The 15,338-nt window shown below is 46.3% G+C and overlaps 1 protein-coding gene across 1 annotated transcript; it reads right to left on the reverse strand.

Moving 5' to 3' along the window:
• Positions 1 to 2,979: 2,979 nt before the first annotated feature.
• Positions 2,980 to 14,145, reverse strand: LOC148773446 (uncharacterized). The gene is made up of 3 exons (XM_088834305.1): positions 13,960 to 14,145; positions 4,846 to 5,384; positions 2,980 to 4,557 (listed from the first exon to the last, which is right to left on the reverse strand). The coding sequence occupies exons 1-3, from the start codon at positions 14,143 to 14,145 to the stop codon at positions 4,143 to 4,145; spliced, it is 1,140 nt and encodes a 379-aa protein (XP_088690431.1). The 3' UTR covers positions 2,980 to 4,142.
• Between the last annotated feature and the right edge of the window lie 1,193 nt (positions 14,146 to 15,338).

Genomic DNA, 15,338 nt, shown 5'->3' on the forward strand with positions numbered 1-15,338 from the left:
GATCTATACGTTCATTTTAGGATTCTAGCCTAATGACCTTATAAAGAATGTGCTTGCTTCTAGTGAGTGTAAGTATGCAATCCTCCACTCAGCTTGCACAACAGGTATGGCTGCTGTCTTTAGCTCAAGACCCAAATTCAGGCTTACTATATCCATAGGTCCAACAAGGTTCTGAAATTCTAAATGTCCCTCCTTTGATCATGTGACAGTATGCTTTCAGCTGCCATGAGACAGAGAAACAGCAGCAGCAGGGAGAGAGAAATAGGCTCTGGGATCAGTAGGGCACTGGAGGCAGGGCCTTTGCTATCAGAAGTCTAAAGAGGGCAGGCCATTGGAGTTGGGGTGGCAGCCTTGGGGTTGATGGGGAGAAAGTGAAAGAGAAAGTTGCTCAGTCATGTCCAACTCTTTGTGACCCCACGGACTACAAGGTCCATGGAATTCTCCAGGCCAGAATACTGGAGTGGGTAGCTGTTCCCTTCTCCAGAGGATCTTCCAAACCCAGGGATCGAACCCAGGTCTCCCACATTGCAGGTGGATTCTTTACCGGCTGAGCCACCAGGGAAGCCCAAGAATATTGGAGTGGGTAGCCTATCCCTTCTCCAGTGGATTTTCCCAACCCAGGAATCGAATTGGGGCCTCCTGCATTGCAGGTGGATTCTTTACCAGCTGAACTACCAAGGAGGGCAGAATGGATTTGGTGACTGTCTGTGGATGATCAATAAGAGGGAGAGCACGAAGAGCACTTGGGTTGAGTGAGGGATGGTAGTGTGACCTGCAAAGGGACTAAAAGGAGCAGAATACAGGGAAGATTAGGAGTTCTGGTCTGGGCTTGTGACTGCTGAATCCAGCCAGGCAGCCTCCTCTGGCCCATAACCTCCCTTGTCATGTCAGGGATTTCCTCCACATACAATCATAAACACAAAGTCCAGATACTTTCCATCTGGGGTCTGTGATTAGCTGTTGTGGTGGGAAGGTAGAGAGAGATCTTGATGGATACCACTATGTATTAACTGGTATACTGCTTTTATTTCTTCCTGTTCAGGCATGCCACTTTACCATGCTACTAGTCTGACTTTATGATGGGCTTTCATTTTACTTTATTTTCATTTCATTTCATTGAGCGTGTGTGTTTTGACTGATCTTTGTCCTTTCCATACCCGGTGTCATTAGATGCGCTGCTTTTCATTGTAGACTCATTACTGTTCAGAACTGTTTGACATAAACTGAAGTAGTTACACTACCACCAAGATGGAACCCAAAGTGTGTCAACACCTGTATAAGCAAGCATCAGATGCCTGCAAAGGTTACTGGAGGAAACTTTGTAGCACCCAGGATTCCTGATACTCACTCTTTCACCGTACTCTTTCGGCTCCCTCCAAGTTTCTGGTAGACAAATCAGGGACACTCACAAAGGGTCCATAAGGAATCCCCTTCTCTACTTCATCTCTTCCCTAGGGCTGTCTTTGTGTATAGGGGTTAACTTAGGCCACTGGGAAAGAATGAGGTATTTCACCAATACAGTCTATAAAGATTTCCCTGAGACCCAAGAGTCCCCTGCGACACTGAAGTACCCAAAGGCCAATTTATTCTCATATTAAAATTTTGTGGATTTCAGCATGACAAAATCTCTGTGTATTATCTCAAATATAGGTTTCAAGTCATTATTGGCCTCAAGCACAAACAAAAATGATTAATTATGTTTTTCTATAATCCCTCATGCGTTCATCTTCTCTTTTGACAATCTTTATATTTCTCTCTCCTTCTGAGGTAATGATTCTTGATTGTATATTGAGGACATTAATAGAATGAGGTGAGGGAAACAACCTAAGAATGACAATTGCAAAGGGGGCACTTATAAAGTTGTGAGGAAAAAAACCCCTCTCTTCTGCCTTAAAAATGCCATTCCTTTGTATCAGTACAGAAACTTGCTAAGACATTCAAGATTAATTCTTGCAAAATATTGCCTCCCCCAAAACATTTGTATCACAAAAAAGGACCCGGGATGATACAAGTAGTATAAACAAAGGAATAATGCCTAACAGAGCCATTCTGGCAGGAAGAAGAAAACTGCAGGGGCATTTTTGTTGAGGGAGGCAAGGGGTTACCAACACTGTTCAAAGGATACCAAGTTGTCCCAGGTCATTCTACCTACCTTGAGAGCCAGATGGACACAGACTGTAGGGAATATGCTGGATCTACATCATAAACTGCTTCTAAGCACTTCTCAAACCACTTTAACAGAATCTATGTTTAAAACCAAACAGTGAATATGCTTAACACAATCATCTTTCAGACCCATCCAGAATGGCTGACCTCCAGCAACTTAAATTGGAATCTCAAAATTAGCCAGCTGTCAATTATTTTAAGAACTTGTGCATCATAAAAGGCCAATTCAGTAAGTGATGCAAATTTTGCCTCTCACTTTAAAACTTTGTCCTATTATATGCCAAAGGCAAGTTAATATTGTTTCCACTATTTCTGGTGATACTGAAAAAAATTCTAATACAAAATGATACTAACACATTAGTATTAGTACCTCCAGCTCCACGTAAGTCATATGAACCAATGCTCAGGTTTACCTGTTCAAATGCTCAAGTTTACCTGTTCAAATTAAAAGAGAGTCAATAGTGAAAAACCACTGTAATGATTGATTTTCTCTGCCCTGTTCGGGAAAAATCACCCAAACTAGAAATGAGGCAGAGTTGATTCAGTATCCTTCTGTGACTCCATCTTTTTATTAGACTCTAGGCTCAGAGGTTAAAGCGTCTGCCTCCAATGCGGGAGACCTGGGTTCGATCCCTGGGTCGGGAAGATCCCCTGGAGAAGGAAACGGTAACCCACTCCAGTATTCTTGCCTGGAGAATCCCATGGATGGAGAAGCCTAGTAGACTACAGTCCACGGGGTCGCAAAGAGTCGGACACGACTGAGCAACTTCACTTCACTGAGAAACTTTAACCTTCCCTAGACATAGATGATGGAGAAGGCAATGGCAAGCCACTCCAGTACTCTTGCCTAGAAAATCCCATGGACAGAGGAGCCTGGTGTGCTACAGTCCATGGGGTCGCTTCTAGTCGGACACGACTGAGAGACTTCACTTTCACTTTTCACTTTCACACATTGGAGAAGGAAATGGCAACCCGCTCCAGTGTTCTTGCCTGGAGAATCCCAGGGACGGCGGAGCCTGGTGGGCTGCCATCTGTGGGGTCGCACAGAGTAGGACACGACTGAAGCGACTTAGCAGCAGCAGCAGCAGCAGACATAGATGAAGTAGCAGCACTGGTGATTTAACAGGTTAGCATGAAGAGTAGTAGCAAGGAGTACCATTTTTGCTTTTCTGCCCATTGCAGAAAGTTATAATTTTAATTTCCTGCAGGCTTTCAACCAGGTTTCTACCTAGATTAATAAGAGCAGTTATGAACTTCCTCCTCTTCCATTTAACAATCAACGCTCCATAAATGTAAATGCTTTTTCTGAACCACCTGTCATTCTGCTAGTTTCCTGAGTAATAGATTAAATAAAACTTTGACAGGTTTTCACCACCAAATGTATGGGATTCCTCATTTGTAAAAATTAGCTATTATGCTTTCAAAAGCAGCTTTTTGGAAAAGAGAAACTCTTTCCCCAAAGTCTCCTAGCTGCTCCTCCTGACATCGCCTTGACCAAAAATTTGATCCAGATCCATTTCCCAAGGAAAGGGCATGGAACAGACTGGTTTGGAAGAGTCAGCATCCAGGACTGAATGATCACCAGTGGGGTCTCCAACACCAGGACCACCACAAGGTTATCTTTTTTGCTGCATAATACAAGACACCACATCAGCCACAGAATGGCAGGGGACATACCTTCTGAGCAAGTCATGGACCCCACTTATCGGGCCATGGAGGGAGAGGTGTCATATTCATGGAGACTCAATTTCTTTCTGAACATCATCTGATATTTATTTAAAATAAGGGAAAAAAGTTTGTCCAGATAGTGTAGAAGAGCTGGGCAGAGTTCAGTGGCTACTGTGCTGAACAAAAGGCACACATCAGAGAGACAGCTGCACATTCAGAAGAGAACTGGATTCTGGGTGAAACCAACAGGTCCACAGGAGACAATGAATGACTCGATTTGGCTGCCAGGCAGCCCTGGGACCTGGCGGTCACTCCCAGCAGGAACAGAAGATGTCTCTGGGAGTAGGGAGGGCTTCGGTTCCACAGGGGAAAGGCTGGCCGGCCCTTCCAGGACGGTGGCGAGCTGTTGGAATCCTTGTTTGTCCAGAGGCTGTGGCCAACTCAGACACTTCCCAGGTGAGTCCAGATCGCCAAAGGCTGCAGGCTGTGGGTGGAATATGGTGCACGGTGATGGCCGCCACAGCGCAGGCCTCTGGCCACCCCGAGGCGGGCCTGGGAATCTGGCAGGGGGCGGGCGGTTGGCAGCGGCTGGGTGTGGGTGGTCTGCCCAGTGGGTAACAGGAGCCCTGCTTGCAGTTGGAGCACAGGACCGCGTCCAAGCAGGGAAGAGGCCGGGCTGACCTGAGAGGGCGGCGGTAGCAGCTGGAACCTGGAGCGCTATTCCTGGAACAAAAGCAAGCACTACGCGGGAGGGGACACGAGCACGGGGGAGATCGCGGCCACCCGAAGGTGAAGGAGCGGGGAGGCGCTGCGGGAGGACGCCTGTGGCGATCTGGGAGGCGACGACTGGCGTGGCGGACCCTCCCCCGAGTACCCGCCCCCAGACCCGAGGCGCTCCCGGCCTAGAAGTCCTCGTCCTCCACCCATCCAAACACCCGCTTCATCTCGGCCAGGAAGCCCCGGTAATCGTTGAGGAGGGGGCTCTGCTTCCTGATGTAGGGGATCACTCACTGCAGGGCTGGCCCGGTCATGCGGGTGATGAGGAACGTCACCTTCAGGGCATCGTTGGTGAACAGGTTCTCGTCCACTAGCATGTAGGCGCCCGTCTGCACGATAAACTCCGGGAGCCGGTCGGCGTCGCCATCAAACGTCTCGGGGAAGGGATCGGGTTCCTCCACCGACTCATCTGAGATCGAATATGCAGGGCCAGGAGGGCCTTGATCAGCTGCACTCGGCCGTCCATTGACCCTCGCTCGCTTTACTGGGCTCTGCCGGGTGCACGAAGGTCCTCGAGGAGGCGTGGCAGGAAGTGCGTGTATTCTGAGGCTTCCCAGGCCTGGGGTGGGCTGGGCCATGGGCGGTCTCCAGCGCTCGTGAAGCTCCGCCCACGTGGACTGGCTGTCGATAATGCACAGGCGCAACAGGAAGCCTATCTCCGCAGGGTGGGGCTCCGCGCAGGAGAAGGGGGCGGAGCTAATGGACTCTCGTGGCAGTGGAAGGGCGGGGTGGGAGGGGCAGGGCCGAGTGGGTGGGGCAGGACCAAGGATTCTCTAGGTGGGCTCCAGAGAGGGGCAGGGGCATGGGTCAGAGCCAAAGACACTGAATGTTTCTTCTGTTTAATACCAAATTATTTCTATTATCATATTTCATTTTCCATTTAAGTATAATATATGTTACCGGTTTATAATAGAGTGATTCCCAATTTTTAATCATTGTACTCCATTTATCATTAGTATAAAATATTGGCTATATTTCCTGTGTTGTACAATATATTCTTGTAGCTTATTATTATTTCTGTCATGTCCTATGGCATTCAGGATCTTAGTTCCATAACCGGTCATCAAACCCAGGCCCCCTGTGTTGGAAGGGCAGTCTTAACCACTGGACTGCTAGAGAAGTCGCCCTTGAAGTTTATTTTATACCTGATAACTTGTGCCTCTTAATTACCTATCCCATACTGCTGCTGCTGCTGCTGCTAAGTTGCTTCAGTCGTGTCCGACTCTGTGTGACCCCATAGATGGCAGCCCACCAGGCTCCCCCATCTCTGGGACTCTCCAGGCAAGAACACTGGAGTGGGTTGCCATTTCCTTCTCCAATGTGTGAAAGCGAAAAGTGAAAGTGAAGTTGCTCAGTCGTGTCCGACTCTTAGCGACCCCATGGACTGCAGCCTACCAGGCTCCTCCATCCATGGGATTTTCTAGGCAAGAGTACTGGAGTGGCTTGCCATTGCCTTCTCCGATCCCATACTGACTCTCCTCAATTTCCTTCCTATTGGTAGCTACTATATCTGTGCTACCATATCTGTGAGCCCACTTCCTTTCTGTTAGATTCACCAGTTTGTTGTAGTATCTAGATTTCCACAGCAGTAAAGAATCTGCTTGCCAATGCAGGAGACACAAATTTGATCCCTGGGTCTGGAAGATTGCCTGGAGAAGGGAATGGCAACCCACTCCAGTGTTCTTGCCTAGAGAATCCTGTGGATGGAGGAGCCTGGTGGGCTGCTGTCCATAGGGTCGCACAGACTCGGACACGACTGAAGCGACTTAGCATGCATGCATGCATTGGAGAAGGAAATGGCAACCCACTCTAGTATGCTTGCCTGGAGAATCCCAGGGACAGAGGAGCCTGGTAGGCTGCCATCTATGGGGTCGCACAGAGTCGGACATGACTGAAGTGACTTAGCAGCAGCAGCAGCAACAAATCCCATGGACAGAGGAGCCTGGCGGGCTACAGTGTATGGGGTCAGAGAAGACTTAGTGACTAAACAACAACAACAGCGACATAAGCATGTAGTATCTGTCTTTCTGTGTCTGACTTAGTTCACTTAGTGTAATATCCTTCAAGTCCATCCATGTTGCTGCAAATGGCAAAAATTCATTTTTTATGGCTCAGTATTCCATAGTATATGTATACCACATCTTCTAAACCCATTGATCTATTGATGAACACTTAGGTTGTTTTCATATCTTGGCAATTGTAAAAAACATTGCTATGAACATTGGGATACATAAATCTTTTTGAATTAGTGGTTTTGTTTTTTGGGGGTATGTACCCAGGAGTGAAATTGCTGAGTTATATGGCAGTTCTAGTTTTAGCTTTTTGAGAAACTTCTATACTGTTTTCCACAGTGGCTGCACCAATTTATGTTTCCATCAACAGCAGAGGGTTCCCTTTTCTCCACATCCTCACTAACATGTATTGTGTTCTTTTGATGATATTCATTCTGACAAGTGTGAGATGATGGCTAATTGTGGTTTTGATTTCCATTTTCCTGATGATTAGTGACAAAAATGTATCGACTTATATGATTCCTTTTTTATATCAATGTCAAGAATAGTCAAAACTAAATGTTTAAAGAATACAGAATATTGGTTATCTCAAGACAATCATCCACTTCAGCATTCTTGCTGTGAGAACCCCATGAACAGTATGAAAAGGCAAAAAGATAGGACACTGAAAGATTAACTCCCCAGGTCAGTAGGTGCCTAATATGCTACTGGAGAAGAGCAGAGAAATAGTTCCAGAAGGAATGAAGAGGCTGAGCGAAAGTGGAAACAACACCCAGTTGTGGATGTGTCTGGTGGTGAAAGTAACGTTCCAATGCTGTAAAGAACAATATTGCATAGGAACCTGGAATGTTAGGTCCATAAATCAAGGTAAATTGGAAGTAGTCAAACAAGAGATGGCAAGAGTAAAGATAGACATTTTAGGAATCAGTGAACTAAAATGGACCAGAATGGGTGAATTTAATTCAGATGACCATTATATCTCTACTGTGGAAAAAAAAACCCTTAGAAGAAATGGAGTAGCCATCACAGTCAAAAAAAGAGTCCAAAATGCAGTACTTACTTGGGTGCAATCTCAAAAATGACAGAATGATCTCTGTTTGTTTCCAAGGCAAACCATTCAATATCACAGTAATCCAAGTGAATGCCCCAACCACTAATGCCAAAAAATCTAAAGTTGAACGGTTCTATGAAGACCTACAAGACCTTCTAGAACTAAACCAAAAAAAGATGTCCTTTTCATCATAGGGGATTGGGATGCAAACGTAGAAGCCAAGAAACATCTGGAGTAACAGGCAAGTCTGGCCTTGAAGTACAAAGTGAAGCAGATCAAAGGCTAATGGAGTTTTGCCATGAGAATGCACTTGTCACAGCAAACACCCTCTTCCAACAACACAAGAGACGACTCCACACATGGACATCACCAGATGGTCAATACTGAAATCAAATTGATTACGTTCTTTGCAGCCAAAGATGGAGAAGCTCTGTACAGTCAGCAAAAGCAAGATCTGGAGCTGACTGTGGCTCAGATCATGAACTCCTTATTGCAAAATTCAAACGTAAATTGAAGAAAGTAGGGAAAACCACTAAACCATTCAGGTATGACCTAAATCAAATCCCTTACAATTATACAGTGGAAGTGACAAGTGGATTCAAGGGATTAGATGTGATAGACAGAGTGCCTGAAGAACTATGGACTGAAGTTCATGACATTGTACAGAAAGCGGTGATCAAAACCATTCCCAAGAAAAAGAAATGCAAAAAGGCAAAATGGTTGTCTGAGGGGCTTACAAATAGCTAAGAAAAGAAGATAATTGAAAGGCAAAGCAGAAACAGAAAGATATACCCATCTGAATGCAGAGTTCCAAAGAACAGCAAGGACAGATAAGAAAGCCTTCCTAAGTGATCAAAGCAAAGAAATAGAGGAAAACGATAGAATGTGAAAGACTAGAGATCTCTTCAAGAGAATTAGAGACACCAAGGGACCATTTCATGCAAAGATGGGAACAATAAAAGACAGAAATGGTATGGACCTAACAGAAGCAGAAGATATTAAGAAGAGATGGCAAGAATACACAGAAGAACTATAAAAAGAGAGCTTAATGACCCAGATAACCACGATGGTGTGATCACTCACCTACTGCCAGACATCCTGTAGTGCGCAGTCAAGTGGGCCTTATGAAACATCATTATGAACAAAGCTAGTGGAGGTGACGGAATTCCAGTTGAGCTATTTCGAATCCTGAAAGATGATGGTGTGAAAGTGCTGCACTCAGTATGCCAGCAAATTTTGAAAACTCAGCAGTGGCCACAGGACTGGAAAAGGTCAATTTTCATTCCAATCCTAAAGAAGGCCAATGCCAAAGAATGTTCAAACTATTGCGCAGTTGCATTCACTTCACACGCTAGCAAAGTAATCCTCAAAATTCTCCAAGCCAGGTTTCAACAGTACGTGAACCATGAACTTCCAGAAGTTCAAGCTGGATAGAAAAGGTAGAAGAACCAGAGATCAAATTGCCAACATCTGTTGGATCATAGAAAAAAGCAAGAGAGTTCCAGAAAAACATCTGTTTCTGCTTCTTTGACAACGCTAAAGCTTTTGATTGTGCAGATCACAGCAAACTGTGGAAAATTCTGAAAGAGATGGGAATACCAGACCACCTGACCTGCCTCATGAGAAACCTGTATGCAGGTCAAGAAGCAACAGGTAGAACCAGACATGGAACAACAGACTGGTTCCAAATTGGGAAAGGAGTATGACAAGGTTCTATATTGTCATCCTACTTGTTTAACTTACATTCAGAGTACATCATGCACAATACTGGGCTGGATGAAGTACAAGCTGGAATCAAGATTGCCAGGAGAAATATCAATAACCTCAGATATACAGATGACACCACCCTTATGGCAGAAAATGAAGAGGAACTAAAGAGCCTCTTGATGAAGGTGAAAGAGGAAGTGAAAAAGTTGGCTTAAAACTCAACATTCAGAAAACTAAGATCATGGCATCTGGTCCCATCACTTCATGGCAAATAGTTGGGGAAACAGTGGAAACAATGACTGACTCTTTTTCTGGGCTCCAAAATCACTGCAGATGCTGACTGCAGCCATGAAATTAAAAGATGCTTACTCCTTGGAGGGAAAGTTATGACCACCCTAGACAGCATATTAAAAAGCAGAGACATTACTTTGTCAACAAAAGTCCATCTAGTCAAGGCTATGGTTTTGCCAGTGGTCATGTATGGATGTGAGAGTTGGACTATGAAGAAAGCTGAGCACCAAAGAATTGATGCTTTTGAACTGTGGTGTTGGAGAAGACTCTTGAGAGTCCCTTGGACTGCAAGGAGATCCAACCAATCCATCCTAAAGGAGGTCAGTCCTGGGTGTTCATTGGAAGGACTGATGTTGAAGCTGAAACTCCAATCCTTTGGCCATCTGATGCGAAGAGCTGACTCATTGGAAAAGACCCTGATGCTGGGAAAGATTGAGGGCAGGAGGAGAAGGGGACGACAGAGAATGAGATGGCTGGATGGCATCACTGACTCGATGGACATGGGTTTGGGTGGACTCCGGGAGTTGGTGATGGACAGGGAGACCTGGCATGTTGCGGTTCATGGGGTTGCAAAGAGTTGGACACGACTGAGGCACTGAACCGAACTGAACTTACCATATATATACATATATGTGTGTGTGTTTATGTGTATCTTCTTTTGTGAAGTGTCTGTTCAAATATTTTGCTCATTTTTAGTTGGATTGTTTACTTTTTTACTGGTGAGTTGTGTTGCGGTAGTCCAAGTATGGACTGGAAAAGACTTTCCAGACTCAGTATTTCAGAAGGGAGTGACTTTATCAAGATCAGGGAGCAGAGATAATGAAGGCACTGCAAATGGAGCAGGCCGGGGAGAGCCAACTGGATGCTGTGAGAGCAGCGGACTGGCTCAAGGGACAGCCAGTGCTTTTTGTGGGTTGAGCGACTGAACTGAACTGAACTGAACTGAACCAATTTGTATAGCCTCAAGACAAAGAAAGTTCCTGCTGGAAAGGTGGCATTAGGTGATTGGCTAGGGCACTATAGGATGAGTACCATAGTGGGCATTTTTGCCTAATTCGGGGTCACAAATCTTTCTGGTGAAGATCAGGGGGTCTTAAGGCAACAGTTATAAAGGGCTCAGTCAGTTCTGGAGGTGACCTTGGTTCTGGGTTCCACTTCTGTGACCTTGGTGCAAGGCCTCGGATCTGTGGTTTTGGGGTAGGACTCCACAAGTTGTATTCAAGTCTTATAAAGGTATGTGATTTACACACACCACCCCTACGCCTGCCCCCGGCCTGTCCTTTTTCTTTTCATTCTCTTAACAGTGTTTTTTGAAGAACACAAAATTTAATCTTAAGAAGTCCTATATTCCTAATTTTCCTTTTATGGATTATCTTTTTCATGCCACAGGTAAGACGTCTTTGCCTAATCTAAAGTTGTTCAGGTGTTTTCCTTTCTTCTTCAAGGAGTTTTATAATTTTAGGTTGTGCTGTTAGATCTATGAACCATTTTGAGTTAATTTTTGTGTATGGTATGAGGTATTGATAGGGCCTCCCTGATAATTCAGGGGTAAAGAATCCTTCAGCAATTCAGGAGGCACAGGAGGCATGGGTTCAATTCCTGGGTTGTTGAAGATCCCCTGCTAGAGAGAAGGGCAACCCACTCCAGTATTCTTGCCTGAAAAACCCCATGGACAGAGAAGCCTGACCGGCTACAATTCAAATGGTTGCAAAGAGTCAGACACAACTGAGTGACTGAGCACAAGTACAATGAGGTATTGACAGAAATTAATATTTTGTATATGGGCATCTAACTGGTCCTGTATCATTGCTGAAAGTACTGGCCTTTCTCCACAGATCTGCAGTGACACCTCCATATATGTGTGGGTCTATTTGTGGATTCTATATTCTGTTCCATTCACTGGTTTGTCTATCTTGATGACAATATACACTGTCTTAATTACTGTAGCTTTATCATACATCTTGATGTCAAATAGTATTGTTGCAGGAAGGGAGACCCACTCCAGAGCCCAAGAGTGGGCTCTTGTCTAACACTTGGAAATGAATTGTCTGAGGAGACACACATGCTGACAAGGCAAGAGACTTTATTGGGAAGGGGCAACCAGGAGGAGGGCAGCAGGGTAAGGGAACGGTAGAACTGCTCTGCCATGTGGCTTGAAGTCTCACGTTTCATTGTAATGGGGTTTGTTTCTGGGTTTTCTCTGGCTGGTCGCTCTGATTTGAGTCCTTCCTGGTGACTGTACAATGCTCACCGAAAACGAATCCCAGAGAGGATTCTTTTGACATTTTCCAAATTTTTCCGATTGGTGGTAGCTTACTAATTCTGCATTTCTTAACAGGACTTCCTGTTGTTGTAAGATAACTCTCAAAAGTCATTACTATGGTACTGGCTAGGGTGGGTGGTTTCAGTCTGTGGTACCCCTAACATTCTTAGTCTTCCAAGTTAGTTCTGTTTTAAACTAGTTTTAGTCATTGTGTGTCCTTTGCATTTCCATATGAGTTTTAGCCTCAGTTGGCTTAGACAGTAAAGAATCTACCTGCACTGTGGTAGACCCGGGTTCGATCCCTGGGTTGGGAAGATCCCCTGGAGAAGGGGATGGCTACCTACTCCAGTATTCTTGCTTGGAGAATTTCATGGACACAGGAACCTGGCAGGCTACAGTCCATGGGGTAGCAAAAGAGTCAGAGACTACTTAGAGACTAACACTTTCACACTTCACTTTAGAATCACTTACTTTTACATATTAATATTGAAAAATTTCCTGATACTTTGAATCTATAAATCAATTTTGAGATAATTGATATCTTAAAAATATTGTTTTCCAACCAATGAAGGTCATATTTAACTCTGTTTCACATTTTTATGGTGTTTAAAACTTCTTTAGTTTCTGGAACCTCCCTGGCGGTCCAATGGTTAAGACTCTATGCTCCCACTGCAAGGGGCATGGGTTCAGTCCCTTGTTGGGGAACAAAGATCCCGCATGCCAAGTGGCATGGCTGAAAAACAACAAAAACATTTTTAGTTTCAAAGTTCTCTTGTTTGTTACTAGAAACACAATTGATTTTTGTGTATTCACCTTGTGTGCTGCAAACATGCCAGTTCACTCATTAGTTCTAGTTTTCTGTTGTTGATCCTAGATCCTAGGCAATCTTTTCTATATACATGATCGTGTCCTCTTTGAACAAGGAGTTTACTTTCTCTCTTTCTGCCAATCTAGATGCCTTCTGATTCTTTGTCTTCTCTCTTCCTTCATTTCTTTTTTCCTTCCTTCCTTTCCTTCCATTATTTCACTGATTGGAATACCAGTACAATATTGAATTGAAATGGTGAGAGCAGGCATGCTTCCATTCTTGAATAAGGTTGGAAAGAATTCTGGCCTTCACATTTTACAGTATATTAGCTGTCGTTTTTGTAGATGCCCTTTATTAAATAGAGGATTTTCCTTCTATTCCTAGTTTGATAAGAGGTTTTTTTTTTTCCTTTTAGAATCATATGACATAGGAAACTTCCTTGTAGGCATTTTCCCTAGAGAAATGAAAATATATGCTCACAAAAAATCTGAATGTTTATAACTGATTTATTTATAATTGCTAAAAGCTTTAAACATGCCAAATGCCCTTCAACTGATGAATGAATCACCAAACTATGGAACATACACCCACACTGCGACAGACTTTAGAGTCTGTCCCTCCCTCCTGATGATGCTTTTGAGTGTGGGTGGGAATTGTGACTTGCTTCTAACCCATAAAGGAATAGATTACATTATGCACAACTGCATCTTCCAAGCTGACTCCTTTTCCATCTCCTGCTGGCCATAAAAAGCAAATTGCAGTGTTGTAAATGGTTTCTAGAGTGGGCAACTGACAGAGAATTTCCAGCAAGCTTTGTAACAAATCAAGAGATTTCTTAACATTTAAGCCTCCTTTACATTCCCTGGTCATGGTACACTATTCCTTGAATATGCTGCTCTTGATTTTGTTGACTAATATTTGGGAGATTCCACTATGGTGGAAGGCAAAGAAATCTACAACCAGTGGTGCAATACTTCTCTGAGAGATCCATGTAATAAGCACACAGAATTGCATTCAAGTGGCTACAGAAGGTCGAGGCAGACGATACACTAGGGCGGAGACAGAGGGGTGAAGGCAGTAAAGTGGAGGACAACTCAACGCCCTAGACAGTGACTCTCTCCTCCCTCAAAATACAGAGCCAGGTGTCCAAGGCTCCTCCCCTGGTCCCCGCCCCTTGCGCACTGCCCGAACGGCCCGCCTCCTTGGTTCCAACTACCTCACTTCTAGAGGGCGTTAGGCCCGCCCCCTTCGCCTGCAGAGCACCCATTCCGGGTCCTCTTTGGCCCTTGTTAGTCTCCGTGTCGCACTTGCGCACTAGTGACAGTCGGGCCACCTGGGCGGAGCTAAACTGCGGCCGGAACCGCCCATGACTCTGCCCACGCGGGGACGGGTCAGCCCGCATAAACACGCACTTTCCGCCACACCTCCTCGCCAATCCCCGCTGAACCTCACCTAGCCCAGGAAAGAGAGCGAGGCTCGATGGACGGCCGAGTGCAGCTGATCAAGGCCCTCCTGGCCCTGCCCATTCGGCCTCAGACACGTCGGTGGAGGAACCCGATCCCCTTCCCCGAGACGTTTGATGGCGACACCGACCGGCTCCCGGAGTTTATCGTGCAGACGGGCGCCTACATGCTAGTGGACGAGAACCTGTTCACCAACGATGCCCTGAAGGTGACGTTCCTCATCACCCGCATGACCGGGCCAGCCCTGCAGTGGGTGATCCCCTACATCAGGAAGCAGAGCCCCCTCCTCAACGATTACCGGGGCTTCCTGGCCGAGATGAAGCGGGTGTTTGGATGGGTGGAGGACGAGGACTTCTAGGCCGGGAGCGCCTCGGGTCTGGGGGCGGGTGCTCGGGGGAGGGTCCGCCGCGCCAGTCGCCGCCTCCCAGATCGCCACAGGCGTCCTCCCGCCGTGTCCCCCCTCACCTTTGGGTGGCCGCGATCTCCCCCGTGCTCGTGTCCCCTCCCGCGTAGTGCTTGCCTTTGTTCCAGGAATAGCGCTCCAAGTTCCCGCTGCTGCCGCCGCCCTCGCGCCAGCCAGGCCTCTCCCCTGCACACTTGGACTCGGTCCTGCGCTCCAACTGCAAGCAGGGCTCCTGTTACCCACTGGGCAGACCACCCACACCCAGCCGCTGCCAACCGCCCGCCCCCTGCCAGATTCCCAGGCCCGCCTCGGGGTGGCCAGAGGCCTGCGCTGTGGCGGCCATCACCGCGCACCGCATTCCACCCACAGCCTGCAGCCTTCGGCGATCTGGACTCACCCAGGAGGTGTCTGAGCTGGCCACAGCTTCTGGACAAACAAGGATTCCAACAGCTCGCCACCGTCCTGGAGGGGCCGGCCAGCCTTTCCCCTGTGGAACCGAAGCCCTCCCTACTCCCAGAGACATCTTCTGTTCCTGCTGGGAGTGACCGCCAGGTCCCAGGGCTGCCTGGCAGCCAAATCGAGTCACTCGTTGTCTCCTGTGGACCTGTTGGTTTCACCCAGAATCCAGTTCTCTTCTGAATGTGCAGCTGTCTCTCTGATGTGTGCCTTTTGTTCAACACAGTAACCCCTGCATTCTGCCCAACTCTTCTACACTACCAGGACAAACTT

The sequence above is a fragment of the Moschus berezovskii genome, chromosome X (genome assembly GCF_049115385.1).
Source record: "Moschus berezovskii isolate FMDL1 chromosome X, NW_MosBer_1.0, whole genome shotgun sequence".
NCBI classification, from domain to species: domain Eukaryota; kingdom Metazoa; phylum Chordata; class Mammalia; order Artiodactyla; family Moschidae; genus Moschus; species Moschus berezovskii.